This window comes from Colletotrichum higginsianum, chromosome 3, assembly GCF_001672515.1.
Source record: "Colletotrichum higginsianum IMI 349063 chromosome 3, whole genome shotgun sequence".
NCBI classification, from domain to species: domain Eukaryota; kingdom Fungi; phylum Ascomycota; class Sordariomycetes; order Glomerellales; family Glomerellaceae; genus Colletotrichum; species Colletotrichum higginsianum.
In genome coordinates, this window is record NC_030956.1 from 776,511 (window position 1) to 800,840 (window position 24,330).

General features: G+C 53.5%; 8 protein-coding genes across 8 annotated transcripts; 5 read left to right on the top strand and 3 right to left on the bottom strand.

Moving 5' to 3' along the window:
• Window positions 1–916: 916 nt before the first annotated feature.
• CH63R_03784 (DNA-binding protein) lies at window positions 917–1,992 on the top strand (the record flags this gene model as incomplete). The annotated part of the gene is made up of 3 exons (XM_018298759.1): window positions 917–1,179; window positions 1,248–1,787; window positions 1,866–1,992. The coding sequence occupies 3 exons, from the start codon at window positions 917–919 to the stop codon at window positions 1,990–1,992; spliced, it is 930 nt and encodes a 309-aa protein (XP_018160005.1).
• A 261-nt stretch (window positions 1,993–2,253) lies between these two features.
• CH63R_03785 (oxalate decarboxylase family bicupin) lies at window positions 2,254–4,074 on the bottom strand (the record flags this gene model as incomplete). The annotated part of the gene is made up of 4 exons (XM_018298760.1): window positions 2,254–2,951; window positions 3,099–3,230; window positions 3,348–3,555; window positions 3,688–4,074. The coding sequence occupies 4 exons, from the start codon at window positions 4,072–4,074 to the stop codon at window positions 2,254–2,256; spliced, it is 1,425 nt and encodes a 474-aa protein (XP_018160006.1).
• A 1,942-nt stretch (window positions 4,075–6,016) lies between these two features.
• On the top strand, window positions 6,017–7,081 carry CH63R_03786 (Duf1275 domain protein; the record flags this gene model as incomplete). The annotated part of the gene is made up of 2 exons (XM_018298761.1): window positions 6,017–6,281; window positions 6,501–7,081. 2 exons carry the CDS (start codon window positions 6,017–6,019, stop codon window positions 7,079–7,081), a joined length of 846 nt encoding a protein of 281 aa, XP_018160007.1.
• A 1,843-nt stretch (window positions 7,082–8,924) lies between these two features.
• CH63R_03787 (uncharacterized protein) lies at window positions 8,925–9,656 on the bottom strand (the record flags this gene model as incomplete). Its single annotated transcript, XM_018298762.1, has 1 exon — window positions 8,925–9,656. One exon carries the CDS (start codon window positions 9,654–9,656, stop codon window positions 8,925–8,927), a length of 732 nt encoding a protein of 243 aa, XP_018160008.1.
• A 1,213-nt stretch (window positions 9,657–10,869) lies between these two features.
• CH63R_03788 (Cytochrome) lies at window positions 10,870–12,623 on the top strand (the record flags this gene model as incomplete). The annotated part of the gene is made up of 3 exons (XM_018298763.1): window positions 10,870–11,057; window positions 11,127–11,585; window positions 11,657–12,623. 3 exons carry the CDS (start codon window positions 10,870–10,872, stop codon window positions 12,621–12,623), a joined length of 1,614 nt encoding a protein of 537 aa, XP_018160009.1.
• Window positions 12,624–18,487: 5,864 nt separating this feature from the next.
• Window positions 18,488–20,197, top strand: CH63R_03789 (Heterokaryon incompatibility protein; the record flags this gene model as incomplete). Its single annotated transcript, XM_018298764.1, has 3 exons — window positions 18,488–18,523; window positions 18,681–19,396; window positions 19,474–20,197. 3 exons carry the CDS (start codon window positions 18,488–18,490, stop codon window positions 20,195–20,197), a joined length of 1,476 nt encoding a protein of 491 aa, XP_018160010.1.
• A 307-nt stretch (window positions 20,198–20,504) lies between these two features.
• CH63R_03790 (uncharacterized protein) lies at window positions 20,505–20,827 on the bottom strand (the record flags this gene model as incomplete). The annotated part of the gene is made up of 2 exons (XM_018298765.1): window positions 20,505–20,563; window positions 20,587–20,827. 2 exons carry the CDS (start codon window positions 20,825–20,827, stop codon window positions 20,505–20,507), a joined length of 300 nt encoding a protein of 99 aa, XP_018160011.1.
• Window positions 20,828–21,758: 931 nt separating this feature from the next.
• On the top strand, window positions 21,759–24,309 carry CH63R_03791 (Serine/threonine protein kinase; the record flags this gene model as incomplete). Its single annotated transcript, XM_018298766.1, has 4 exons — window positions 21,759–22,745; window positions 22,869–23,678; window positions 23,772–24,017; window positions 24,067–24,309. 4 exons carry the CDS (start codon window positions 21,759–21,761, stop codon window positions 24,307–24,309), a joined length of 2,286 nt encoding a protein of 761 aa, XP_018160012.1.
• Window positions 24,310–24,330: the final 21 nt, after the last annotated feature.

Genomic DNA, 24,330 nt, shown 5'->3' on the forward strand with positions numbered 1-24,330 from the left:
CCGTCTCGTCTTCTCTGGGGAAACACGAGGAATCCGTGCCTGGCGCTTGGCCTGGAACGGCCGAGTTGTGAAGTGAGACGGAGGGCAAGGGAAACCTTGGGGGGTCCAAGAGCGGCCGCAACCGGGCGTGGAGCACTACAGCTACGAAAATGAATTATTTAGAAAAAAAAATAACCCATGCAGAAAAATTCTAAACCTGCCTTGACACTGCAGATCAGTCAGTGTGTGCGTCTTTTTGAGTGTGTGTGTGTGATCCGGGCCTCCACAGGGTGAAGCAGCTCTCGGAGCTATATCCATTGGTCAATGGCCATCAAGAGGACAATAATCCTAAACCTTGGAGCTCTTAGCTCTCAGTCCATTGCATTCTTTTTAGACTTTGGAGCTTAGCAACTAGATGGCGCTGAGCTACAGTCCCGGTTCTCCCAAAAGGGGCTTGTTGCTGCTCTGGCACGAACCCGATTCGACTATTTCCCCAGCCATCATTTATGCCACTTTATGCAAGGGGGCTTCTCTATGACGACACCACCTTGACCCTTCAACCCGAGACATCATGACGAAAGCCGCCGCGTGCGGTCTCACGGACTTGTGGTTCTGTGTGAACGCATCTGTGGGCACACACACACACCCATCCCCCTTCATGGTGTGGACAGTGGAGGACAGATGGATGGCTGGGCTTGGGGCTCAAACCGGCAAAGCTCGGTGGAGGGGTGAAGTAATTGAATTGAGTTTGTTGAAATAGCTCGCGTGTCCCTCTCGCGAAGAGGACTTGGCCTAGAACTCCCTTGAATATTTGTTGTCTATTGAAATCGTCACCGTCAACGTCACCTGCAACTCTCTCAAAAAAAAAAAAAAAAAACCAATCGATTGCCAAAAGAATTCCCAATACTCCCCAACATCCACCAGATCAACCGCCAACATGGTCAAGCCCGCCGAAGAGGTCGTCTCCGAGTTCAACGAGTACGTCAACATGACGGCCGAGGAGCTCGAGTCCTGGCTCAAGTCGGGCGACTCCAACAGCGCCGGCTGGCCCAAGGACGACGCCGAAGGCGACGACGGCGAGACGGTCGGGCACGACAGCGGGCGCAAGATCGTCGAGATCCTGCGGGCGAACCCCGACAAGAAGGAGGACGCGTACACGGAAGAGCAGGTCGAGCACATGCGCAAGGTCGTGGCGTACTGGTGAGTTTGGGGGAGTGGTGGATGAGTCTGGGTTAGATGAAATGACATGGGACTTACGAGGCACACAGCAAACGGCATCTCGCTCAGGAGACCAAGTCGAATAGCGAAAAGTCGCCCGAGGAGGTGAAGAAGACCAAGTCGTACGCGTCGCTGAAGAACTGGGGGCACGACTTTCTCAAGGCTCAGGGCGGCGGGTCATCCACGGGTGAAGAGGCCGCCGAGAAGACTGGGTCAAACGGGTCCAAGGAGAAGAACGGATCGAATAAGAAGGGAGAAGAAGAGGAGGAGGAGGAAGAGAAGGAGGAAGAGATGGAGGAAGAGAAGGAGGAAGAGCCCGAGCAGGCCGATGACGCCGAGGAAGAGGCGGCAGAGGAGGAGACCGAGGAGAAGGCCGGTGACAAGCGGAAGAACGCCAGCGACGAGAACGGCTCCAGCAAAAAGAGGCAAACCCGCCAGGGCGAGGGCAAGGCGGCCGAGGAGTCGGAGGAGAACGGCGGCGAAGACGGCGACGACAAGACGACAAAGGGCCCCGAGAAGGGCGACACGGTCAGCTGGAACTGGGGCAACGGGCATCCCGAGGGCAAGGTGCTCGACGTCAAGGGCGAGAAGTGAGTGTCTCTCTGTGTGTGTGTGTGTGTGTGTTTGAATATGCCAGTTGAAGAAAGACTAACACCGTACCGTCACAGGACGACCATCGAGACGAAGCGCGGCAACGAGGTGTCTCGCGATGGGAAGCCCGAAGACCCGGCTGTCGTGCTGGACACTGGCAAGTCCAAGGCCATCAAGTCGGCCCACGAACTGAACGAGGCGTGAAGATGAGAGGGACAGAGAGGGAAAAAAGGGGGGGGTGTTTTGATGTGTAGCAGTTGTGAAGCTATGAATGAGAAGCTGTGAGAGTTTGTGAGGCAATCATAAGTGAGTGAGCGGCTGCTTACTTTGGCCAAAACGAATATCAAACTTGGGTTTACAAACGAACACATCACATACACTCTTGCGAGACTCTTGTACTTTTTTACATTGAAGGTTACATGCGACTATTTACCCAACTATACAAGAACCTGCCAGTCCTCCACCTCACAACTCCTCCACCCTCTGGGCCTCATCAGATTGTGATTCGGTCTTCTGAAACTTGGTCACCGGGTCCTTCTGCGCCTCCTTGACCTCGTTCCAGAACTTTTCGCCGTTCTCCTTGTCGTCCTTGAACAGGTGGTCGACCACGAGCCTCTTGGGCGTCTCGCCCATCCACTGGAACAGGGAGAAGTCGCGGAACTCGTCGGCCCTGAAGACCTCGAGCATCTCGATGGGCTCGTCGCCAATGTTCTCGACAAAGTGGCCCATGTTCTTGGGCACGATGCCGACGTCGCCGGGGACGTAGTCAAAGGTGCGCGCAGTGCCCTCGGCAGCGAAGATGGTGATGCGCGCGCGGCCCTTGATGAAGAAGGACCACTCGTCGGCATTAGGGTGCCAGTGCATCTCGCGCAGCGCGCCGGGCTGGATCGTCAGGTGGGCGGCGGCCACGGTCTTGGAGATGGGGAAGTTGCGCGAGTCGGTGATGCGCACCTCGCCGCCCGACGTCCGCTCGGGCTCCTGGTCGAGCATGCGGTGCGTGAAGTTGAAGCGCGACTTCTTGGCGTGCTTGCCCGTGGGACGCTCCTCGTCGATGGGGCCGGGGAGCGAGCCCTGGAAGATGTACTTTTCGCTCTCGGGGAGGTGCTTGAAGACCTCGGGCTCGAGGTGGAAGTTCTCGGCGATGACGGACTTGGGGGTGTGGGCTTGGTGGAAGGGGATACTGTGTTAGTCTGGGATATCACGAGATGCCTTGGTGTTGATGGTTTGCGTGTATAGCCATGGGGTGTACAGCCATAACTTGCATGGTCAAATGATGAAGTTCAGAGTATAGAAACGAAAAGAAAACTCACCAAGCCAGTCAGACAGAATAAAGGTCGACTCCTCGGAGAATCGGCCGTCGTCAAAGATGAGGAGGAACTCAGTGCCGTTCTCACTCAGGCCCTGCAGCGAGTGCGGCACACCCGAGGGGAAATACCAGAGATCTGTCGATGCGTATAAATGCGTCAGCCAGCCAGCCAGCCAGTCATCTCATCACGCAAGGGGGAATATGCTTGACGGAGCATCATCATCATCATCATCATCAACATCATCGAACTTACCCCCCTTCTTCAAGTCGTCCATAAAGTTGCCGCCCTCGTAGTCGAGCGCCGTCACGCGGACCTCGCCGTCCAGCACGTACGCCCACTCGGCCTCCTTGTGCCAGTGCAGCTCGCGGATGACGCCCTGGCCGAGGCGCATGTTGACGCCGGCCAGCTCGACGCTCGTCGAGAGCTCGCGGACCGTCGTCTGACGAGTCCAGCCGCCTTCCTACAATGTGGGCGATTCCGTGTTAGTCGCGACACTTTACCCCAATGGCCATCTCTCTCAACGAATGGTTTTCGACAGGTGGATGCCTCTCTTTCTTTCTCTCTCTGTCTCTCTCTCAACTTCGACACTCACCTCGATCCTAATGTGCGAGTCGGCAAAGCTCCAGCGCATGTTGGGCATGTTCCCCTTGTCCGTCGACGGCGGGCGCACCAGGTCCGGGTTCTGCCGCGACCGCTCGCTGTTCCACGGGCCCAGCACCGACGCGCCGAGCCCGTTGCGGAACGGCAGCGGGTCGAGGCCCTCGCCGACCGAGTCGACGGCGCCGTCGTTGGGGTCCCGGAACCCCGGCGTGTACGGGTCGCCGGAGCCCCTCTTGCTGCGGTAGCTTTCGGGGATGTCCAGGCCCCGGAGGAGCCGCTCGCGCGGGCTGTCGGAGTGCGGCGCCGCCGAGCACAGCTCGCTGACGGATGCCCAGAGGAGGAGCAGCTTGGCTGCCGTCGTGGGTTGGGTGAGCTGCATGATGGGCTGGGGCTTGGGGGGAACGGGTGTGAGGATGGGCTGGGGGAAATGGGAGGATGGAGGGATGGAGGAGGGGGGGGAGCTTGTGCGCCAAGACGTGAGCTTGGAGCAGGGGCAGAGAAGAAAAGAGACAACGAAGTTCTCTTCAAAGTATGGGAAGCAGACGAAGTGTCTAGATACGCGAAAGAAGACTCGACTAAAGGCATCTGACGCTGGCTGGGAAGACCATGACGTTTTATACCGCCCTCCTCCCCCCCCCCTTCTCTTCCACTCGTTCAACATCCGTCTTATCCATGCCATGGCCTTGACCTCTTCTTCCCCTCCACCCCCTCCCCTGGGCCTCGCCATGTAGCGGCTATTCAAGTCGTTGTACGTAAACAGGGGGAGCTGACAAAGGCGTCAGAACTTCGTAGTCATCGACGCATCACCTCATGCTGCAACCCGGCACATACATCTTCTGCAGACTGCCTGCCACACACACACCTACATAGTATACACACACACACACACACACACCATACATACACCCCAACCAGCTCATAAACACACATGCCGAACCTCCGAGCCCCAAGCTCTCTCCCCCCCCACTTTCCCGGCACCAGTACCGCAGTAGCAACAATGGCAAGGTAGCAGCTTCAACAGGGCTCCGAGCTGGACGGTACAGTGACCGCATATGGCCTGACGTACTAATAGTACACTAATAACATGTTACTGGAGCCCCCCATCCCCCTCACTGGCTGAAACGCGGCAGAGCGATGAGCGTAGACATGCCCGTCGTGCGGGGATGGGCCAGTCAGACAATCCCCAATGATAGCCGCCGCCAGGGGAGCAGCATGAAGCATCATGAGGACAAGGGTGGGAGCTCCGGGTAGGGTTGAAGGGGGGGCGGGCATGAGTAACCAACCTGCTTCGAGGAGCCATGGGAGACACAATACAGGACCTTTATGTCTCTGTTGCTGTTGCTGTATTTACGGATCGCCGTTTTTTTCGTGTTTTTTTGTTTTTGTTTTGGTTTAATCATCATCGCGACTTGCGCTCTGAGGCGGCCTTCCTCCCGTCTCTTGTCCTCCCTGCCTCTCCACATTCAGGTCTCGCTCACTCACACTGGCTCAACAGAGGGGGGCTTCATGTTCCATCCGATCAAAGAGTCCCCCCCGGCAACTCCTGCAAACCCCTCCATCGTTTGCTGCGACGCTGGGCCAAGCCTGCAGCGGCCATGACGCAGGTTCCTGCGGATTGAGCTTAACTCCTAGGTCCCCAACACAGTTCCAGCGCAGCTCCAGCGCAGCTCCAGCGCAGCTTCAGGGCCCCTCGATTGGACGGGGAATATGTCGGATTCCCGGAGAGGACCAGGCCCCTGGTTTCACTCTCTGTCCTGTCCTGTTATGCTCTGTTCTGCTTGACTTGCCTGTCCAGCTCGAGCTTCTCCAATGGGTTATCTCTCTGTCCCTCCTCTCCGACCTTTCGTCTCTCTCAACGCACGACGCGGCCATTGACTTCCGGTTCGAACCGCCGCCGAGAGCGGGGATCTGTCTCCTTGTCCCCCCCCCCCCTCTTCGGCATCGTTATCCGTCTCTTGGCCCATATAAACCGGGCTGGAAATCCTGGAAACTCTTCGCGGGTGGACCACGGCAGACCCGAACTCCTCTATCTCTCTCAAGAGACCCTCCCAAGACGTCAAGGTTATTTGCAGCTCGGCATTGCGCGTCGCCTCGAGTCCTGACTCTTGTTTCCCAGCTTCGTTTACATCAACCTTCTCGTGGTTTATTTATATCCACAAGCTTCGTCACCTGGTCAGAGCTTCTCCCCCCCCCCCCCCCCCCCAACGGCGGAGATCCTTATTTCATGTCAAGCTTGAGGCTTTTTCCCCCCCTCCTCTTTCTCAACTGCCATTAGTAGCTCATATTCCCAAGTTCATTCGGGGTCATTCAACGAGTCCAACATGAGCGCAACCGAAGCCAACTACGGCGCCGTCACCACATCGGCGCCCGTGGTCAACGGCGATTCTCGCGCATCCGCCGATGAAGAGCAGCCCCTCCTCGGCGCCGCCGGGGGCAAGCCGGCGTCCAAGTCTCTCCGCAAGAAGCTGACCACGGACGTCACCCGCGACTGGGCCGACCTGGTCCTCCTCACGTGCTACATCATCACTGGCCTCCTCGACAGCTCCTCCATCTCCATCTGGGGCTCTTTCGTGTCCATGCAAACAGGTAACATCCCTCCAGGAATGCCCTCATGGCTGCCCCCCCCTCTGTCCTCCACACGCTCTCACTCTCAACCCCAGTCACTCTTTCTCAATCATCCTCACTCTCGCTTTCACTCTCGCCCACTTACCCTCTCGCTCGCTCGCTCGCCCACTCACTCACTCCACTCACTCACTCACTCACTCACTCACTCACTCACTCACTCACTCACTCACTATCTCACAGGCAACACCGTCTATATCGGCCTCGGCCTCGCCGCGCCCACCGAGTCAACCCGCTGGATCAAGTCCGCCACCTCCCTCGGATCCTTCTGCCTCGGCTCCTTCTTCTTCAGCCGCTTCCACCGCCTCTTCTCCCCGAAGCGCCGCTGGGTCCTCTGCGCCTCCTTCATCGCCCAGACGCTCCTCTGCGTCGCCGCCGCCCTCATCCTCACCCTCGGCCCCGCCGCCGGCAAGGACGAGGTCTCGTGGAACGTCCTCGTGCCCATCGCCCTCATCGCCTTCCAGAGCTGCGGCCAGGCCGTCACGAGCCGCGCCCTGCGCTACAACGCCCTCACGAGCGTCGTGCTGACGAGCATCTACTGCGACCTCTTCTCCGACGCCGAGCTCTTCGTCGTCCGCAACGCCGAGCGGAACCGCCGCGTCGGCGCCCCGTTGCTGCTCCTCGCCGGCGCCGTCTTGGGCGGCCTGTTCGCCCACTCGTCGCTGGGCATCGCCGGCGCGCTGTGGACGGCGTCCTTCTTCAAGTTCCTGGTTGTCCTGGCCTGGTTTTTCTGGCCGGGTGAGTCGACATCAGATGAGGAGTAGCGGCGTAGTGATACATGGGCCGGGAGTCCCAGCACAGCAGGAAAATGATGAGAGGATAAGCTACTACAAACAGCGACATAGGAGTTTTCAAATGGCCCGCAATGCTCTGTTCTATTCTAGCCCAACAATCGAATTCCAAGAACAAAACTAGAATCAAAAACCAACCGTGATTCTGGGAGCGGGATCTTCACTCTGTACAGTGATCCATCTGACCGTGATAGGTTGACGTATAATCAAGACTGTCTCTCTGAAGACCGATAGTGTGCCTTGAGGGGCAGTGTATTTCAAGTCAGATGCCTGTCTTCGGCTCTCACTGCCAATTATTCCAACGAGGCTTTCCAAAAGGTATCGCTGCAGCATCAGATCTTACTGTTGCATATTAGTGGTCGAATGTCCTCCGTTATCACCAGCTAGCCGTCAGCCGTGACGGCTGTCCCTAGCATAGCATCTGTGGAACAGACGCCCAGCAATACTTTTTGAGCCTTGCCGGGCCGCAGTGCATACATAACTCACGCTATAGCTCGCCACCTCCGCTTGCGGGCATATGCGTTGAGCTAGCATCGTCAGTCAAGGCCCTCAAAGATCTCATCGGCAGAGCTAAAGAGAATCTTGCTTTCGCCGAACAGGAGCTATCACCCGGCTTTGAGGTTCCGGAAGGATGACAATTTCGTCGCTGGATATGCTTTCCCATGCCAGGCTGTCGGGACGCTTCTACTGGCTGGCTATTGGCATGCGTTTATGCGGCCACGTCGTGGAAAGCAGCACCAGAGTAGAGACATTTCGACCGGGAAATCACGTCAAGACTCAGTTGGTCTGGCTTCAGTAGACCAAAACGGTCAACGACTAGTTGTTTGACTCGTTTGCCATAAACGCAAAGCGTGAGCGGACTATCATAACAACGTCGAAGCGGTCGCGCGAGGGCAAGACGACACCACGCGAGAGCAAACCTGCGTTATATTCGCCTTTGAACCCGGAGCAACCTGGGCTAATGGGTTTCTCTGACCGCGTCTCAAAGCCGCAGCACATCAGCATGTAATCTGATGATAACGACAGTTCTATTCCAAGCGGAAGAGCCGACACCATCCCAAAGCCTCAAGTCGGTTTGGAACGTTTCTCGGTTTACGTGGGTATATCGTACACTTCTTGAGCTTGCGTAACCACCACTGATCGGCACCAATCACTCAACTGGGCACAGTTCTCCTGATGACGGGGTTGAGGGCATGGGTCCGTCGTGGGTTTGCAGTGTCTCCGAACTGTCAGCAAGTTGTGCCAGGATTCGAGTTGGACTGGCTATCAACGACGCTCGCAGACGTCGAGAAGGCCTCGTGGCTTCCTGACACTGAAATCAAGGCCGAGAGAGGGGGGGGTTGGGCGTTTGATGGCAAACATGGCAAAGTTCGAGGAGACGGATAAGCAGCGGTGTCTACAAGGTCGAAAAAGTCGCAAGCTTTCTGTCCGCATCGCATCATGAAAATCAGGAGAGATCTGGCCCAGCTGGCTAACTGGCAGGGGCCGGCATTTGCGGAAGCTGGTTCTCTCCCGCGATCCATCGAGGCTACAATGGACCTTCGGCCGCGGGTTACCCTTGTAGACGTAGACAAGCAAGGCAGCAGCATTCGGGCCGGGCTGAAATGCCGGTGGGATGGCCGATCCTGCAGGGATCCGGTTCATGCGAACGTCGCCTGTCCCGCCTTTTGCGCCCGCATGTCCGGGAGGTTGGGCGGACTAGCACGACGCTATAGTCCGGGCAGCTGGCCTATTTTAATTTTTAGGAGGGCATTTGAGGGGCTGTTCATCGAGTAATGATTGCAAATTAATCATGTTCCTCATTAATATGATGGGTTTAACTTGGCTTTCGGATGTTGATATACATGTATGACTTGCTTCTCGTCCCGATCTGAACACTCCTAATGTAGTAGTCGTCAAAGTCTTTATAGACCGACAACATCCTTCGGACCATATGGCCAAGCTTATTTTCAGACACCAGAGTATCAAAGGCCTCCTCCCAGTACATTACCAGAAGTGACCCATCCGTCTCGGCGTCGCCCAACTGATTGTTCTCCTTGGCGATCCGCCAGGCATTATCAATGGAGACAAGAGCATTGTCGTTGTTGATAAAAGTAAAGCGGACTGAATTGAGTTCGTTCCACTGCAACTCATATTTCCACAGGTTTGCTAGTACTGCTCGCGCTCCAAGCCGTTGGCTCGGATTGTAAACCCATGGTATTTCAATCGTTCCTTTTCTCGCATCGCAGTTGGCATCGAGAAAAAAGCCATCCGGGCCGGTGACGAAGTGGTTGTCCCCTTCAATTTTGTATCTGAGGCCCAGCTCTTCCTTGGTCGGAATCTCTTCGACGCCCCTACTGGCGAGAACCGTCGGCCGCTTTGCGAGTCCATGGCTGCGGCTTTCGTAGGTTTCATCGTTCGTCTTGTGCTCTGTCTGGGATCGGGAGAGTGTCGGGCTGGCGACGGGCATTCCGTGGCGCAGAGGAGAGGGAACGGCGGCGAGTGATATGCTGGGAAGCCAAGCGAGGGCCATGAGAACCACAGCTAAGCGTAGGAACGTTGGCTTCATCTTAGAGAAGGAGCATTGTTCTTATTGTCTTCTGCAGCGAAGGGGCATGAAGGACAAGATAAAAGAACAGTATTTATTTCTGTTACAATGGCTCTATCAACTATAGTTGCCTGTCAAGCGGGCTAGGGAAGCTAACTGCTCCACGAAGGCATAAATCACGGTCATCTCCGTTTGTAGGGAGCTGTGCTGGTCTACAAGTATGTACTGGGGCCTGCTTATGTCAAAATGAAGGGCAGAATGTGTAATATGCTATGCGTATCAAAATGACGCATCGGGCCAACTCAGTTGGTCAGCTCGCTGCCTACAGGGAGGCAAGGATAACGGATTTTGATTCTGTCCCCCCCCCAGGTTTAGCCTATTAAATACCCTTAGGTCTCGTCCTTAACATCATAGGTAGCCATTTGTCGTCCATATCCCAGGTGGGCTGCTCTGCACTCGGCCGCTAGGGAGGGTCCAGCCCGCATGCCGTGCAAATCGGCATTGACATGGGGCCGGACACGGCGTGTCTGCCCATGGCTGCGGCCTACCGCCGGCCTAGGAGCCTGATTGGGCGTCTTGAACTAGAATGGCATTAGCTGTTCAATGTCCCTTCGCCTGAGGAGCTACACTTAGCGTTTTAGTCTCATCCACTGGGTCATCTATACTTTCATCTCTATCCGGTAGGCTGGTCGAGTCATGACTACTTTCGTCGTCCCCACTGTCAGTTTAAGTAGGTCCAACTCCTATACAAAGAGCAGGACGTCGGGTTACCGGGGTTGATAACCAATGTTGTTCCGGTCCAGCCGGCCATCTCTCCGGCCCTGTGTTACGGAGCAGCGGCGCCGGGCTTGGAGTTCGTGACCGCGGACTATGAAGACAAGAATCCAAGCTCTCTTCGGCGTTGGTACCGAAAGAAGTGGGAAGCGAAGGCTCCTGATCCTTGAATTCGTCAGATTGCCCACAAATGAACCAATCAGACATCGCTTATATCCTCAGATAAATGGATAATCATCTCTTAGTTCTATCATGGTAAGCGCTAGATTCATCGATAGGAGCGTGCCAGTTAAGCTCAACGCGAATACGAGCACCAGGTTTTTCTAGGTGACGGTCCCGTCAGTTCGTGATATCCGCACATCCCTTAGAAGCTCACATTTCCGCCCAAGATACTGCTTCTCGTTCCGCGTCTGCCAGCTTCACACCACTCTCGTCGTTTCACCGTGGCCCGTAGGGGAAAATGGAACTACTAGCCCTCGCCGGCACGATCTTCGCCGTCGTAGTCGTCGGCTGCTACCTCCTCGAGTCCCTCTTCTTCCTCTCCAAGGACCCGCGGGAGCCCGACTACTTCCGGCCCAAGGTGCCGCTCATCGGCCATCTACTCGGCCTCAACAAGTACGGCGCCGGACGGTATTTTACAAAGATCGGGTGAGTGAGCTTCTCATGATTCGTCTCTCTCGTCATCGTTCTCAACTCATGTTAACCCCCCCCATCCAGATCCCAGACAAAGTTCAAGATCTTCTCCGCGCCCATCTTCAGCTTCAAGTTCTACGTCATCTCGGAGCGCAAGTTCATCGCCTCGATCCAGCGCAATGCCAAGACCATCTCTTTCGCGCCGTTCGCGGCCAAGGCGGCCCGGACGTTCAGCGGCGCCACCGAGAAGGCCGCGAGCCTGCAGGACCACCTCGAGGGCGGGCCCGGGGCCAAGGAATTCGACAGAGTTCAGCGCACCATGCTGGCTGCCGGTCCTGAGCTCGACGAGATGAGCCACGTCGCGACTCGGGTGAAGCTCGAACTGGTTGATAAGCTGGCTGTTGACGCCACAAGGTCGTCAGGCTCCGCCGTTGAGATTGATCTTTTTGCTTGGGTCAGGCATGCTGTCTCGATATCGTCAACGGAGGGCTTTTTCGGGCCTCTGAATCCTTTCAAGAACCCTGAGCACGAAGCCGACTTCTGGTGCGTGACGACTGTTGCGTTGGCCCCTTTTGATGTAACTAACTAATGCTGACCCTCTTGGCAAAAAACAGGACCTTCAGCGACAAGGCTCACATCCTCATCGGGGGCGACTTCATGGGCAACCTTTTCGCTAAAGAGGCGATGAAGGCCCGCGAGCGCAACGGTCAAAGATACGAGGAGTACGTCCGCCTCGGGGGTCTTGAACAGGCATCCGGGCTGATCAAGGGCCGCGCACGTGTGATGGAGGAGAACAATGTGTCGCAACGGGACGTCGCCCGCCTCCACATCGGCTTCGATATCGCTATGCTCGCTAACTACGTCCCCACGACATGGTGGGCCGTGTTCGAGATCTTCTCCCGCCCTTGGCTTGTCGAAGAGATCCGTGAAGAGGTCCGCAAGGCCGTCAGGGTGCAGGACAACGGCGGTTTCACTCTGGACTTATCCCTTCTCAAGTCCTCATCGCCCCTTCTGCTCTCCTCGATCCAGGAGGCGCAACGCCTGCACATGGTCCACGCGTACATCCGCGAGGTCCTCCGCGACACGACCATCACGGTGGATGACACCCCTCAGGTCCTGAAAAAGGGCAACTACGTCCAGATCAACGGCATTCCCATCCTCCGCAGTGAGGAGACCTGGGGCGCCGACGCCGCGGACTTTGACGCGTACCGCTTTATTAAGATGAAGAAGAGGACCGAGGTGCCAGGCGTGGCGACGCCGGGCGACCTGCCGCCTCACTCGTTCCCCGTCTGGGGCGTCTCGCCGCACATCTGCCCCGCGCGGTGGTTCGCGACGGGCGGGACCATGGCTCTCATCGCGTTGATGGTGTTAAAGCTCGACATCGAGGCGGCGCCGGGGTTGAAGGGCGACGGCCCCGCGGGGAGGGAGTGGAAGGTGCCTAAGCTCGGGGGCCTCTTCGTTGCGCTGCTCTCCCCTGACGAGCCCGTTCCGGTTATGGTTCGGCCGAGGGAAGAGTTTGCGGGCAAGTGGAACATCGAGACGGGGACCCCTGGGACTAGACTGCAGTTGTCAGTAGGTTGAATAGATATTCTCGGCAGTGTCTGATAAGTGCTATTAGAAAAGGAAACTAGTCTACATGAGTCTTTGTAAACACGTCAACATTCACAGCACTCAAGGTCAAAATACGTCTTTGATAACTAGTCCTATCTATGTTATAGGAAATAGTACTAACAATGAGAAATGCAAGGTAAGGTGTGTTTTTTCAAGTCTTTATTACATGTTTTCAAACATCAGCCATACCAGATAAGTAAGAGCAAGTAACCGTGTCGTCTTCGTTTTCGTTGGAACCCATCAATATGTTGTAATGGGCTTCTTTGGAGGAGGAATTGTCGCAGCAAATTCCCAAATTGAAATTGACTACTCGGTCAGCTGGTTCCCTCTGCTCAAACATCATCTAAATTGTCGCGCGGAGAAAGCAAAATGACAACCCTTGTTGCTCCAAATGATTAGGAGGCCAGCTCGACAGGCCGGCTCTCAGCCCCGACCTCAACCACCCTAGTTTGCGACGACAACTCCACGGGGGACCGCGACAACATGTACATCTCTCGCTTCTCAGCGCTATGGTCAGTCAGCTCCTTCTTTGTATCATAATCTCCGCCCCCGTAGGAGGAATTTCCTTCTCCCGGGCCAAGGCTCGGTTGTGTAAGTCGTCCTGCTCTGTTCTGCTTTCTCTTCTTTATGCACACGAATACACAGCTGCCGAGGAGGACCAAGACCACTATGACAATCCCAATCGCAATGCCGGCGATGGCTCCGGTCGACAACCCAGTCGGCTTCGCGGCTCCCACATCATGAACGGGGACACGGCCGTACAGCGGAAACACGGGATAATTCACAACGATCGGCCCGCCGCTGGGGAGGTTCGAGAGCAAGACCTTCCTCCATGACGTGGATACGATGCTCTCGCTCCCTCTGGTCGTAACGATGTTGTTGATCCATATATCGGTCGGCGTAGTGAGGAGGCTGACGCAATCCCAATGGGGGATCTGGTTCTGGCCTAACGAGATGGTGAGGCAATCCCACCCGGAGGGGAAGCACCACGTCTGGAAGTATTGCTCCCCGCCCGCACGCTGTACCGTAGTCACACAATCAGAGGTCCAGCCGCTGAGGCAGGCCGTGCCTGGATACGCCAGGCTCGGGATGTCGCCAGCGTTGAAGATGGTATTAGCACGCCTGGGTCCTGCCGAACGGTACTTTCCACTTTGTTATCTAGCTAGGGTCAGGACCAAATGCTGAAAACATCGAAAGGCTTCCAAACCTCCTTATAGGTCTTCGTGAAGCACTGGGTCTGGATCGATCTCGTTGTCTCTCCCACTAACTGCATGCCTGCCGTATGTCAGGGCCGGACAGACGGGCCGTTATCACGAGGCAACGGGGCCAGGGATCACCAGCGTCTCAACGAAAGGGGCCGGAGGATCATTTGACCGAACGAGGAGGAGTTAAGTAAAAAAGGCGAGCGCCCTACTTACCTAGAGGGAGGTAGGACGAAACAACACAACCAACTGACCCCTACCTGCCCGTCAGCGACTCTACCACTCTGTGCCAACCCAGCCTGTGACACCGTAGCACGTGTAGCCCGATGTGATGTCTTCGAATTTGGCCTCCTCGCATCGGATGGAGCGGGGGATAGTTGAACATGTATTGTCTGAAGGCGTGAAAGGTTCCGTCTTTGGCAGCAGGGTGTACACCTGAGATAACGCGTACCACCTCAGGAATGTGCTGGGGATTCGAAGGCGATTTAATGCATGCATGTCCAGCCCCAAGGGTTTTGTTAAATAAATGCAGAGTGGCTATGTCGTGTAGTCTTGTGTTGCATGTAGTCTGCTAGTCCCATGAGGCCATCCCCCCCTTATCCATCCATCCATCCATCCTCACCTTGTTCATTCTGATCGAAGAGAAGATATCAACATGTATTGGTACTTTCTCTAGTAGTTTAGTAGTTTCAGGACAGGTTACCTAATAATCCCATGCAAGGAAATGAAGTCAAACCACAATCTCACTTTGGGACTGTCACACGCACTTTGTGGCTACGGCCTCTGGTCACACCCACACTTCTAGCCCAGTGCGCATTAGGCAACTAGCATAGCAAAATCAACCTATTCTCAACCAACTTGAAGGTTGTCACAAGGATCTATTTCACCAGAAGGTGTTCTTGAACCAACAAGGAGTTGGAAGAACAGGCTTAGAAGTACTTTATCAACATACAGGACCGATAGAATTCAAGTATCACTTCTATTACCTTGGCCTTGATGGACCTACTTTGATACCGGAATGCCTACCACTTAGCCTCAGAATAAAAGAGATTTTCAATACTCCCTTAAAACAAGTTGAAGACACCAAAGCTGATATGCCTGATGACTTACACGACATGCGTAGGCTATGGATAATAGACTGAGCAATGGCTCAATGCCCATCGAAGCCGTATAGGACCCAGCCCGTGAGTTCGAACGTTGACTTGTGTGGAAACAGATCATAGCTCAAGAGCCATACGCAAGAGTGAATTTGACAAGACACACAATTGTTGATGCTGAACACTCGTGATTTTACATTCAGGTACAGGACAACCAAATACAGGATTACAACCCACAATGCCCTGGCCCCGTTGTATGATTTAGCAGAAGGTAATTTGGTACGCCTTGCCCTGGGATACTGGGTTGCCGTGGCTCACTTGTTTATGGACTGGGCACCATTACATTTGCCTGCATGTGGTAACACCACCATTGTGGGCAGGCTATCTAGACGTGTGGACGATTGACTCTGGAGAATAAGCGATCAAGAGAAGGTGATTTCCGCTCCACCACTCTTCCTTCTTCTTTTCATTATCCGGCTGCAGCGGTTTCCCCCGACCTCCCCCTTCTGCAAGATTGCTTCACCAACTTCGACTGCCACACCGTTGTTACATGCAGGCTTCTGGCGGGCATGCAAGTCAGCATCAGGCTGGCCAACAGAAAGCCGACCTCTCCCACCATGCAGTTCTCGGTGAGGCTCTATCATGTGCAAGTTTAGACATCATTGGAGCGATAAATGCAAAGCCGTCTGTAATAGCCACGGTTATCACAAGTGGCGCTGTGCAGCTTTCGGGCAAACCTGATTGAGAATTGTCTCAAACAAGGCAACCTTGAAGATCAACAGCTCATGCGGTAATCGGCGTGATTCATGCGTGCTAACATTGGCATCCCATTGTGGAATGAGGAGGTATCTGTCTTCCCCGCCGAAAAAAACGATCACTTGACCGGTCGTTCCTCGACTTTTGGATGGTTACATCGCCGGCAGGTTTCTTGATTGAAAAGCTTCCGTCGCCGCGCCTTTGCTGTGAAATCTCTGGTGGTTTCCCACACTCTCCTGCCTCTGTCGTGTTTCTCCAGTAAGCCGAGCCCCTTTGAATTACCACACATTCTCCTCTGTCTCCGCATACTATCACCACTGAGGGGCCAGTCGCATCGTCAACCCCTCTCACATCGCCACCCCTAGATTCGCCCTGATCACTCGAAACTCCGTCACTGAGATCAATGAGTCTCACAATGCCTCTCAGTGGGATGACAGACGCCGTGAAACAACATGCAGGCAGAATACGGGGTCGGATTTGCGAGAATGTTGACGAACAGGACTTCGTTCCGAACGATGCAATCCGCGAACTTGCTTCTCCAGAGGATGTCCGACATATCCTTAAAGCCAACCCACAGTATTTGCCGCAAGGCGTCTCGGTCAAGGACTTGGTGAACTATGTTGTCGACCGGAACAGGCCAGCCAAGAAAGTTTTCCTGATTTTGGTTTATTGTGATCTCTTGAGGTACCTCGGTTGCTTGCGTGTAGTCGGCTTCTGCGATCGCCATCTGCCGATTGAAACCTCGTGGGACGGACAACGAGAATGGTACGATGTACGCACCGGGCATGGACAGCAGAAAACCTGGCCATCTTTCAACACATGGTTGGCGGGTCAGGTCGAGTCTTTCAAAAGCAAACAATGGGTTTTCATGGCACCGGTATTCGCTGCCGACACCTTCGACTACATCATCCCGAGGAAGTGCCCGCTTCCGATCCAAAAAAGAATTGATCACTCGAAACGGGGCTACTCTGGCTCAGTCTTTGAAGTGAAGATCCATGAAGCCCATCTACAGGTATTTATTCATTGCTTCCTGCGGACAACAGCCCACTTTGCCCTAACAACAACTGTCCCTAGATCAAACTCAAGGGCACATGCAAGCGAATTGCTTCGAAAGAGATGCATATCAACATGCAGGACTACTATATGAAAGAAGCCGAATCTCTCCGTATAATTCGAGAGTTGAAACACGATCACTTGATCCAACCATTGGCCGCCTACACCAAGGGTGAGCTCCAAGGATTCTTGTTTCCCTGGGCTGAAGGTGGAAACTTGAAAGAGTTCTGGAGAAGCGAACCGACGCTGGCTGCAGCAGACCCAGAACTTATGAGATGGCTTCTGCATCAGCTTTGCGGGCTTTGTGGAGCCACTAGAAAACTTCATGAGAGGAACTGCCGCCATACAGACCTGAAGCCCGAGAACATCCTGTTGTTCCGTGAAGGTGGACAGCCAGGGACCTTGCGAATCGCCGACGTCGGCCTTGCCAGAATACACGACGATGAAACCCGGCAACGCCAGGCGATTACCAAGGCAAAGACTGGCAGTGTGCGATACGAGCCCCCTGAGTTGGGGCGAGCAGACCAGCTCTCTCGCGTCTTCGACGTCTGGTGTCTTGGCTGTGTCTTCCTCGAGTTTCTGATCTGGACGGTCTATGGCTGGAGCAAGCTGAACGAATTTTCCAATGAGACGACGCGATTCTGGGAGCTTTCAGCCAATGGCCAATTCCAGCAAGACCAACAGGTGCAGAGACTAATCACAGACATGTCCAACGATCTAAACAGTGGCAATACCAGGTCCCAAAGTGCGTTGAAAGATTGTTTGGCATTGGTGACTGAGAGGATGCTAGTGCCAGACCCGAACGAGCGGGCACAAGTCGCATATGTCCATTCCAAACTGGAAAGGATCTGTGAATTGGGAAATAGGGAGGAACGCTACCTTCTGAACAGAAGCCTAACCAGTCTAACTCCCTGGCAGAGGAAACGATGAAAAGACGCTAATGAAGCCGCTGCAGTCCCGGAATCAACAAACCTCAATGGCCCTGGCACTGGCAGTCTGAACACAGGAAAGCTTGAGATTCCTGTGACGTCGGTGCATGCACAAGAAGTGAGTCCAGTTTGTGGCACAGTATCCAATTCTTCTAGTACAGGGGCTAATCAGAAACCGTTTAGTATGTTGGTCATCATGTCTTATCGTGGAAATGCTTCAGAGGCTGATATGATCATCAGAATGTTGTGACCCTCCAGCCCAGTTCCATGCGTGCAATCCGCTTTGGGTTGTGCTCTGTGGGACGATGACAAGACGCTGCTGACCGTTTTTCCTAGGTGGTCAGCGAGCGTCAATTGTCATTGACGTTGAATGTTGCTAAGATTTACAGTCCGTACGTAGGCACTTTGTTTTCCACGTATGTTGTTGTTGTTGTTGTTGTTGTTGTTGTTGTTGTTGCCTAACTGAAGCCATTTGAAACAGGAAGCTCGGAAGCTGAATGATCAGTGGCAATCACGAAGCGACAATGATTTCGCCCGACACCTTTTCGACACCCTTTGCCATGACGCGGCTTCAACCCCGAAGCTCTCCTCTGAGTTGTGTCCTACATGTGTCGACACTTGGGCCAACATTTGGGACACGGAATTCTCAATTTCCGATCAGATGGCCCAGCTTCGCAAACGATCCGAAGACTGTGCTCTTTGCAGTCTGCTTTACCAGGCGGCGAAGGACGTTGGCCTCAGCGATAGCGACAATCTCAGATGCCATCGAGTGGAGTCGACAATACGAGTAGAGCCTGATGGCCCAACTATTTTATCCATCTACGCCGACCCTGGTAGGATTACTTTTTTTTTGATTTTTGGTTTCCCTGCGGTCAGATCTCCGGTATTGGATGTTAAATGTATTGTGATTGACGATCCATCTATTAATTTACTACCTACCTAGATGACCATGACCCAGCCCCATCTTACGCGCAACTGGGTTACGCTCAGCTCCCGCAACCGGGCAGCGACTTTCAAATCGCACTGTTCAAGGAATGGCTACGAGTGTGCCAAGAACAGCACAGCCACCAGTTCAAGTGCGAGGATGAGTTCCCTACCCGCGTTCTTGACGTTGGAACCCCGGAACACCCCCAAATTCGCCTTCGTGATGGGACAGAAGCCATCTCGAAGCGTTATGTTGCGTTGAGTCACTGCTGGGGTGCCGAGCCGTGTTTCAAAACCCTCAGGAACAACATCGATCATTTCAAGAAGCACATCGAATTCGAGGAGCTCCCAAAGACCTTCAGAGATGCCGTCAAAGTTACCAGGGCTCTAGGCTTCCGCTATGTCTGGATCGATTCCTTGTGCATCATTCAAGATGACCTCCTTGATTGGGAACGAGAAGCCGCCTCCATGGGCCATGTTTTCAGCTCTGCCAGCGTCACGATTGCTGCTAGCTCTGCCAGGTCATCTGCCGAGGGCTTTTTGCCAGCCAAAAGGGAGTGGCAACCGCGTGTCACCATCAGAACAGCGTCAAAAGGGACCGCCTTTATCTGCATGTCCATCAATGACTTTCACCAGGACGTTGAGAAGTCGGCTCTGAACAAACGGGGTTGGGTCTTGCAGGAGAGAGCGCTCGCACGTCGCACCCTTCACTTTACGTCATCTCAAGTCTATTGGGAGTGTGGAAACGGTATTCACTGCGAAAGCATGATGAAGCTGGGGAAGTAAGTTTTCATCCCTGCTGCTGACGGAATTTGAACCCCTTTTGGGAAATTTAGCTAATCCACTATTCAAGTCCCAGAGCTGCCTTCCTGGGCGATTCCGACTTCCCGAACTCGGCTCTGGGCTATTTCAAGGGAGCAAGAATCCTTCTTTTTCAGAATCTGTACCAGACATACTCAGCGCTCGATTTCACCCACATGACTGATCGCTCCATCGCCATCAAGGGCCTTGAGGAAAGACTCGTAAAGGCCTTCAACACCAAAGGTGGCTTCGGAATCTTCGAACGGTACTTGCACAGGAGCCTCCTTTGGCAAAGGGATAGCGAGTCAGCCTTGGTCCACATCACTCATCCTCCGGGGAGACACATACCCTCTTGGTCTTGGATGGCATACAGCGGCCGCATCTCTTACTTGGAAGCGCCATTTGATCGAATCGAGTGGCAAGATCATGTTCAGTCACCTCTCACCAGCGAAAGCGGACTCAAGCAGCACTGGAAGGCCGACCAAGTTTCCGTCGTCAGTCACACGCTACGAGGCCCCATGAGGAAGCTGAAGCTGGAAGCAACAGAGCTGGATGAAAGGATAACCTTTGACCAAGAAGAACGGACAGCAGTCAGAGATCTGCGGTGTATTGTCCTTGGGGTAAAGAGATTGGCAAGCCTGTCGGCAATTGCTGAACACTACGTTCTTATCATCAAACCAGCTTCATCCGGAGAAACAAATCAGTACACAAGGGCGGGGGTGGGCAGTTTGCTTCCGGAGCACATATCAGAGGACGCGGAAATTGAAGTTTTTGTATCTTAGGCCCAGCCTACTTACTTCGTCTCCTGTTTCCTTCCACCGTACAACTGTGTCTGACATAGCTTCCAGTAAAACATGACGCATCACGTACAGCAAGATGTCGCACATGAATTTTCCAAACTCGCTTCGTTTTGCAGCGCCGAAGATATCTTCAAACTGTGTTTCGATCCGGCCCCCTAGGCATTGCTCGGTGGGGCATCGCGAAACCGTCGCCTTCTCTTATTTGAAGAACCCGTTGGAGGGAAACGTCATGATGGGCAACAGGGAGCCACCGGGACGCCATGGGGGACGGGGTTGCTGAACGACTGGGCTAGCCTGCGGAGAATGTCAGGTTCTTAAGCGGGATGATGAGCTTGAGAGACACGTTTTCTGGTTACATATCGCTTACATACCGCTTGCCATTTTCTCAAGTGATGCCTTTTCTTCTTTCGTACATGAATCATTCACCCGAATGATGTAAACACTGTGCCGCATTTCCACGGTGAAAGCATCAACCTGCAGACAACTCTCAAGGACCTGAATAAGATCCGCCGAGCTCACAAGGTTTGAATGTATCTCAAAGGTGTCTTTCGAGCTGTCGCTGGCGACGTTCTCTGAGCTGGTCCCTGTTGTCGAACTCTGGATGGATGTCATCTCAGTGGCTGGTGTGTGGTGAATGGAGCTTGATATTCCGGCACACTTCGGACCTTTTGGAAACGATGAACTAAAGTCGATATGGTGACGATGAGAAGAAGGTACGCGGAACAGAGGGCCCAAACATGGTATGTCCGCCAGTTTTCATTGTCGCTGCATGCCCGAGGGGCAAAGGCGAGACACGTGTGTGCTACGAAGTAGAAAAACTCGGCTCAAAGTTCCAGGCGAATTTCAGACCACCTAGAAGACGAGGCGGCCTATGGGCATTGCTGCTTGGAGCCAAACTGCAGAAAGCCTCCCGTGCTGACCACCCTCTTCGCCTGCAATTAGTATTTTTGTCAACGCGGCCCAGGCTACGGCTGATGCGTCTAAGGAAAGGAAAACGGAAAAACTTGTGTTGGAGACCGCGGCTTTCGGCGGGGGTTAGTGCTGATCTAATTTAATACATTGCGTCTCTGTCACACAATGCACAGCCTAGGGAGCCCGTACCGGCGGTCAACCTAGTCAAAACATCAGGGCAGCCTTGTGTTCATTTTCAGTAAGGTGCGTAGTCTGAAGAGAGCTCACCGAGAGCTATGAGCCATGCAACAGGCTACGGGGAGGCAGAGAAAGTGTGCCTCGCATCTCGGTAAACATGAGCTGCTGATAGTGCTGGAGGATCAATCTGCAGTTATTCAGCTCAGCTTCCTAACTCTCCGTTGCCAAACATAGGTTTGAAGCCTTGGCGTTAAGCTGAGCACAGAAAAGTCGATAAACAAGCTAGGCTTTACTGTTGTACTCAAAAATTCAATTTCTTATATAAAGGAAAAGGTGATGGAGAACACCAGCCGAGACATGTTAAAAGCTCAGGTTACCTATCAACATAGCTGCTTTGGTTAGCTAAACTTCTATTCAAGTGCGCATATTTCGGTTTTCAACTTCCAGGATCACAATGGAACGGACAACGACACCCAACGAAGAATCAGGAGGGAGAAAGCATGGGGTTGAGTTCTCGTTCTCCCTCGATGCTCCAGATAACACAAGGGCTTCAACATCTTGCAGGGATTCTCTGATTCAATCCGAAGAACTCGTACACCGGATTCCATCTTCCGCAGAAGCAGAAGATCGACCCAGATTAGGCCAGCCATCGGTTCTCGACAACCATTTCCCATCACCCAGCATCCCACCTCCAGGGACAGGGGAGAGATCCGTCTGGGGAAAGATAATCCAGAACCATGGCGATTATCCGGACTCCCCTCAAATAGCCTCTGATTCTGGGTACTCGGACCATATCTCTGTCGAAGACCGGGACCGTTATCCCCCCACGCCAGGCCATCCGCGACCGCCGATCACTGCCAAAAAGATCGCCAACTGGATGAGGAGCTCATATATAACATCTGCCCAAGACCAACACGACTTCCTACCTTGCGAAAAACTGCGCGAAATCATCAGCCCAGATGTACTTCGCACGCTCTTCCGGGGAACGTTCGACTACAATGACTCGGCAATAGAGGTCTTGATAAGTAAAGTTCTTGGTCAACAAAACACACTGGGAAATCAGCCTCAGCTCTCACGGCACAAAATCATTGCGATCCTTGTCTTAATGGACAAGATAGCCCTCATTGAGGATTTCATACGAGGAGATATCAAGGACGATGACCTACCACTAAAGATCAAGAGAACCAAAGTCAAGAACTTCGAAGTCACGGTGCGACTTTGCAAGAAGTGGGAAACAGACCCTTCAGACGGTTCTAAGTCTGTCGAGCATCTAGAGTCTCTGGAGTGCCTGGACTCTTGGTCTTTCAACGATATGGAAGACTTTGAGGCCCGACAGACGACAATATGCACTCCCTTCTTCGAACTGCCGGGAGACAAACTTCGCTTTTACAACCTCAGAGACCGGCCTACCCTTCCCTTTCTAGAATATGCTCAACCCCAGGTAGGCGGCTATGGGAGCGTGAGGAAAGTCAGGATTCATCACACCCATTACAGCCACAAAGAGGTCTGTAAGGTTTTAGATCTTCCCTTCGTTTTAGGGCCGAACTCTGACAGTGTTTTCCAGGTACAAGAAGGTGCTAGCCGACACTTCGCAGTCAAGGAGCTCCATAGCGTCACGGAGGCAGCATATCGCGAAGAGATAGAATTATTCGAGAAGATTGGAGTGCGGGGCCCAGCCCAAGATCCGAGGCATTTACTCCAGCTCCAATTCAGTTACCTACACGGCGACCACTACTTCCTCGTTTTCCCCTGGGCCGACGGAAACCTCCGAGAATTCTGGCGGAAAAATCACAGCTTCAAGCCCGGCATTAGAGACCATGTTCTTTGGTTCTTCAAACAATGCAAAGGACTAGTGGGAGCTCTACACAAGATACACCACTACACTAGCATGTCAAACCCCAAGGCGAACATCAAAGCCAGGATAGACGATCTGAAACAAGGTAAGAAGCTCAAAGACTGGGGACGACACGGAGACATCAAGCCCGAGAACATTCTTTGGTTTCAACAATACGAAAACATGACGGACTTCTTAGTGATTTCCGACTTTGGGCTTACGAGGTTCAATACCACGAAATCGAGGTCAAAGGTGCCTCAAGATGCCATTGCTGGCTATTCTGGCACATATAGACCCCCCGAACTTGATCTCGGGACATCTATATCGCCGAAATATGACATATGGTCCTTGGGGTGTGTTTTTCTTGAGTTCGTTTCTTGGTTCATCCTGGGAGATACCAAGACGCGGGACGACTTTACAGATCAACGCCTCCGAAGCGAGGAGAACACTAATCTCAAAGAAGACAAGTTTTTCGTACTCGGCGAGGCCTCAGATTCTATCCGATATCGCGAAGCAAAGGTCAAACCTTCCGTCGTTAGTGTAAGCCTTCTATTCATTGCATAAAATATGTCGCTTGGCGTTGATGCAGAGGGGTTGGACTCGATAGAGAATAGAAAACTGATTGATTCACAGTGGATCGCTGAACTCCATGCACAGAAAAGATGTACGGAGCCGCTGCATGAGCTTCTGGACTTTATCGAATTTGGAATGTTGCAACCCGACCCGAAAGATCGATCAGCATGTGGACAGATCACGAGAGAAATTACGTGCCTATTGGACAGGTGCAAACGAGAGCCCGAATATGCTACACGAGGCAAAGCCGGGACGCGAAACCCAGCAAGATTTCAATCCTCCGAAAGGACAGCCCAAGCTGTAAATGTATGTTCCTCTCCATGACCCTCATCTTGAACTTTACATCTTTCTTAAGTACATGCACTTACGGACCCTCAAGCATTCCGACGAGATTCAAGCCCCTGCAGAGGAAGATCTTCTCTATGGGATTTCGCCAGCAAGCTCGAAAGAGCCGACAGATATTTTCACTTCTCCCACACTAGTGTCGAATGTCAGCGGTACGGAGGGCTTACCAAGTCGCCTCTATACGACTAGTCCGCCGTATCAAGGTATGAACGGGGGACTTTTCGGATCTGGCTCACAGTTCGACGGACTTTAGCCACGGATACGTAAAATATGC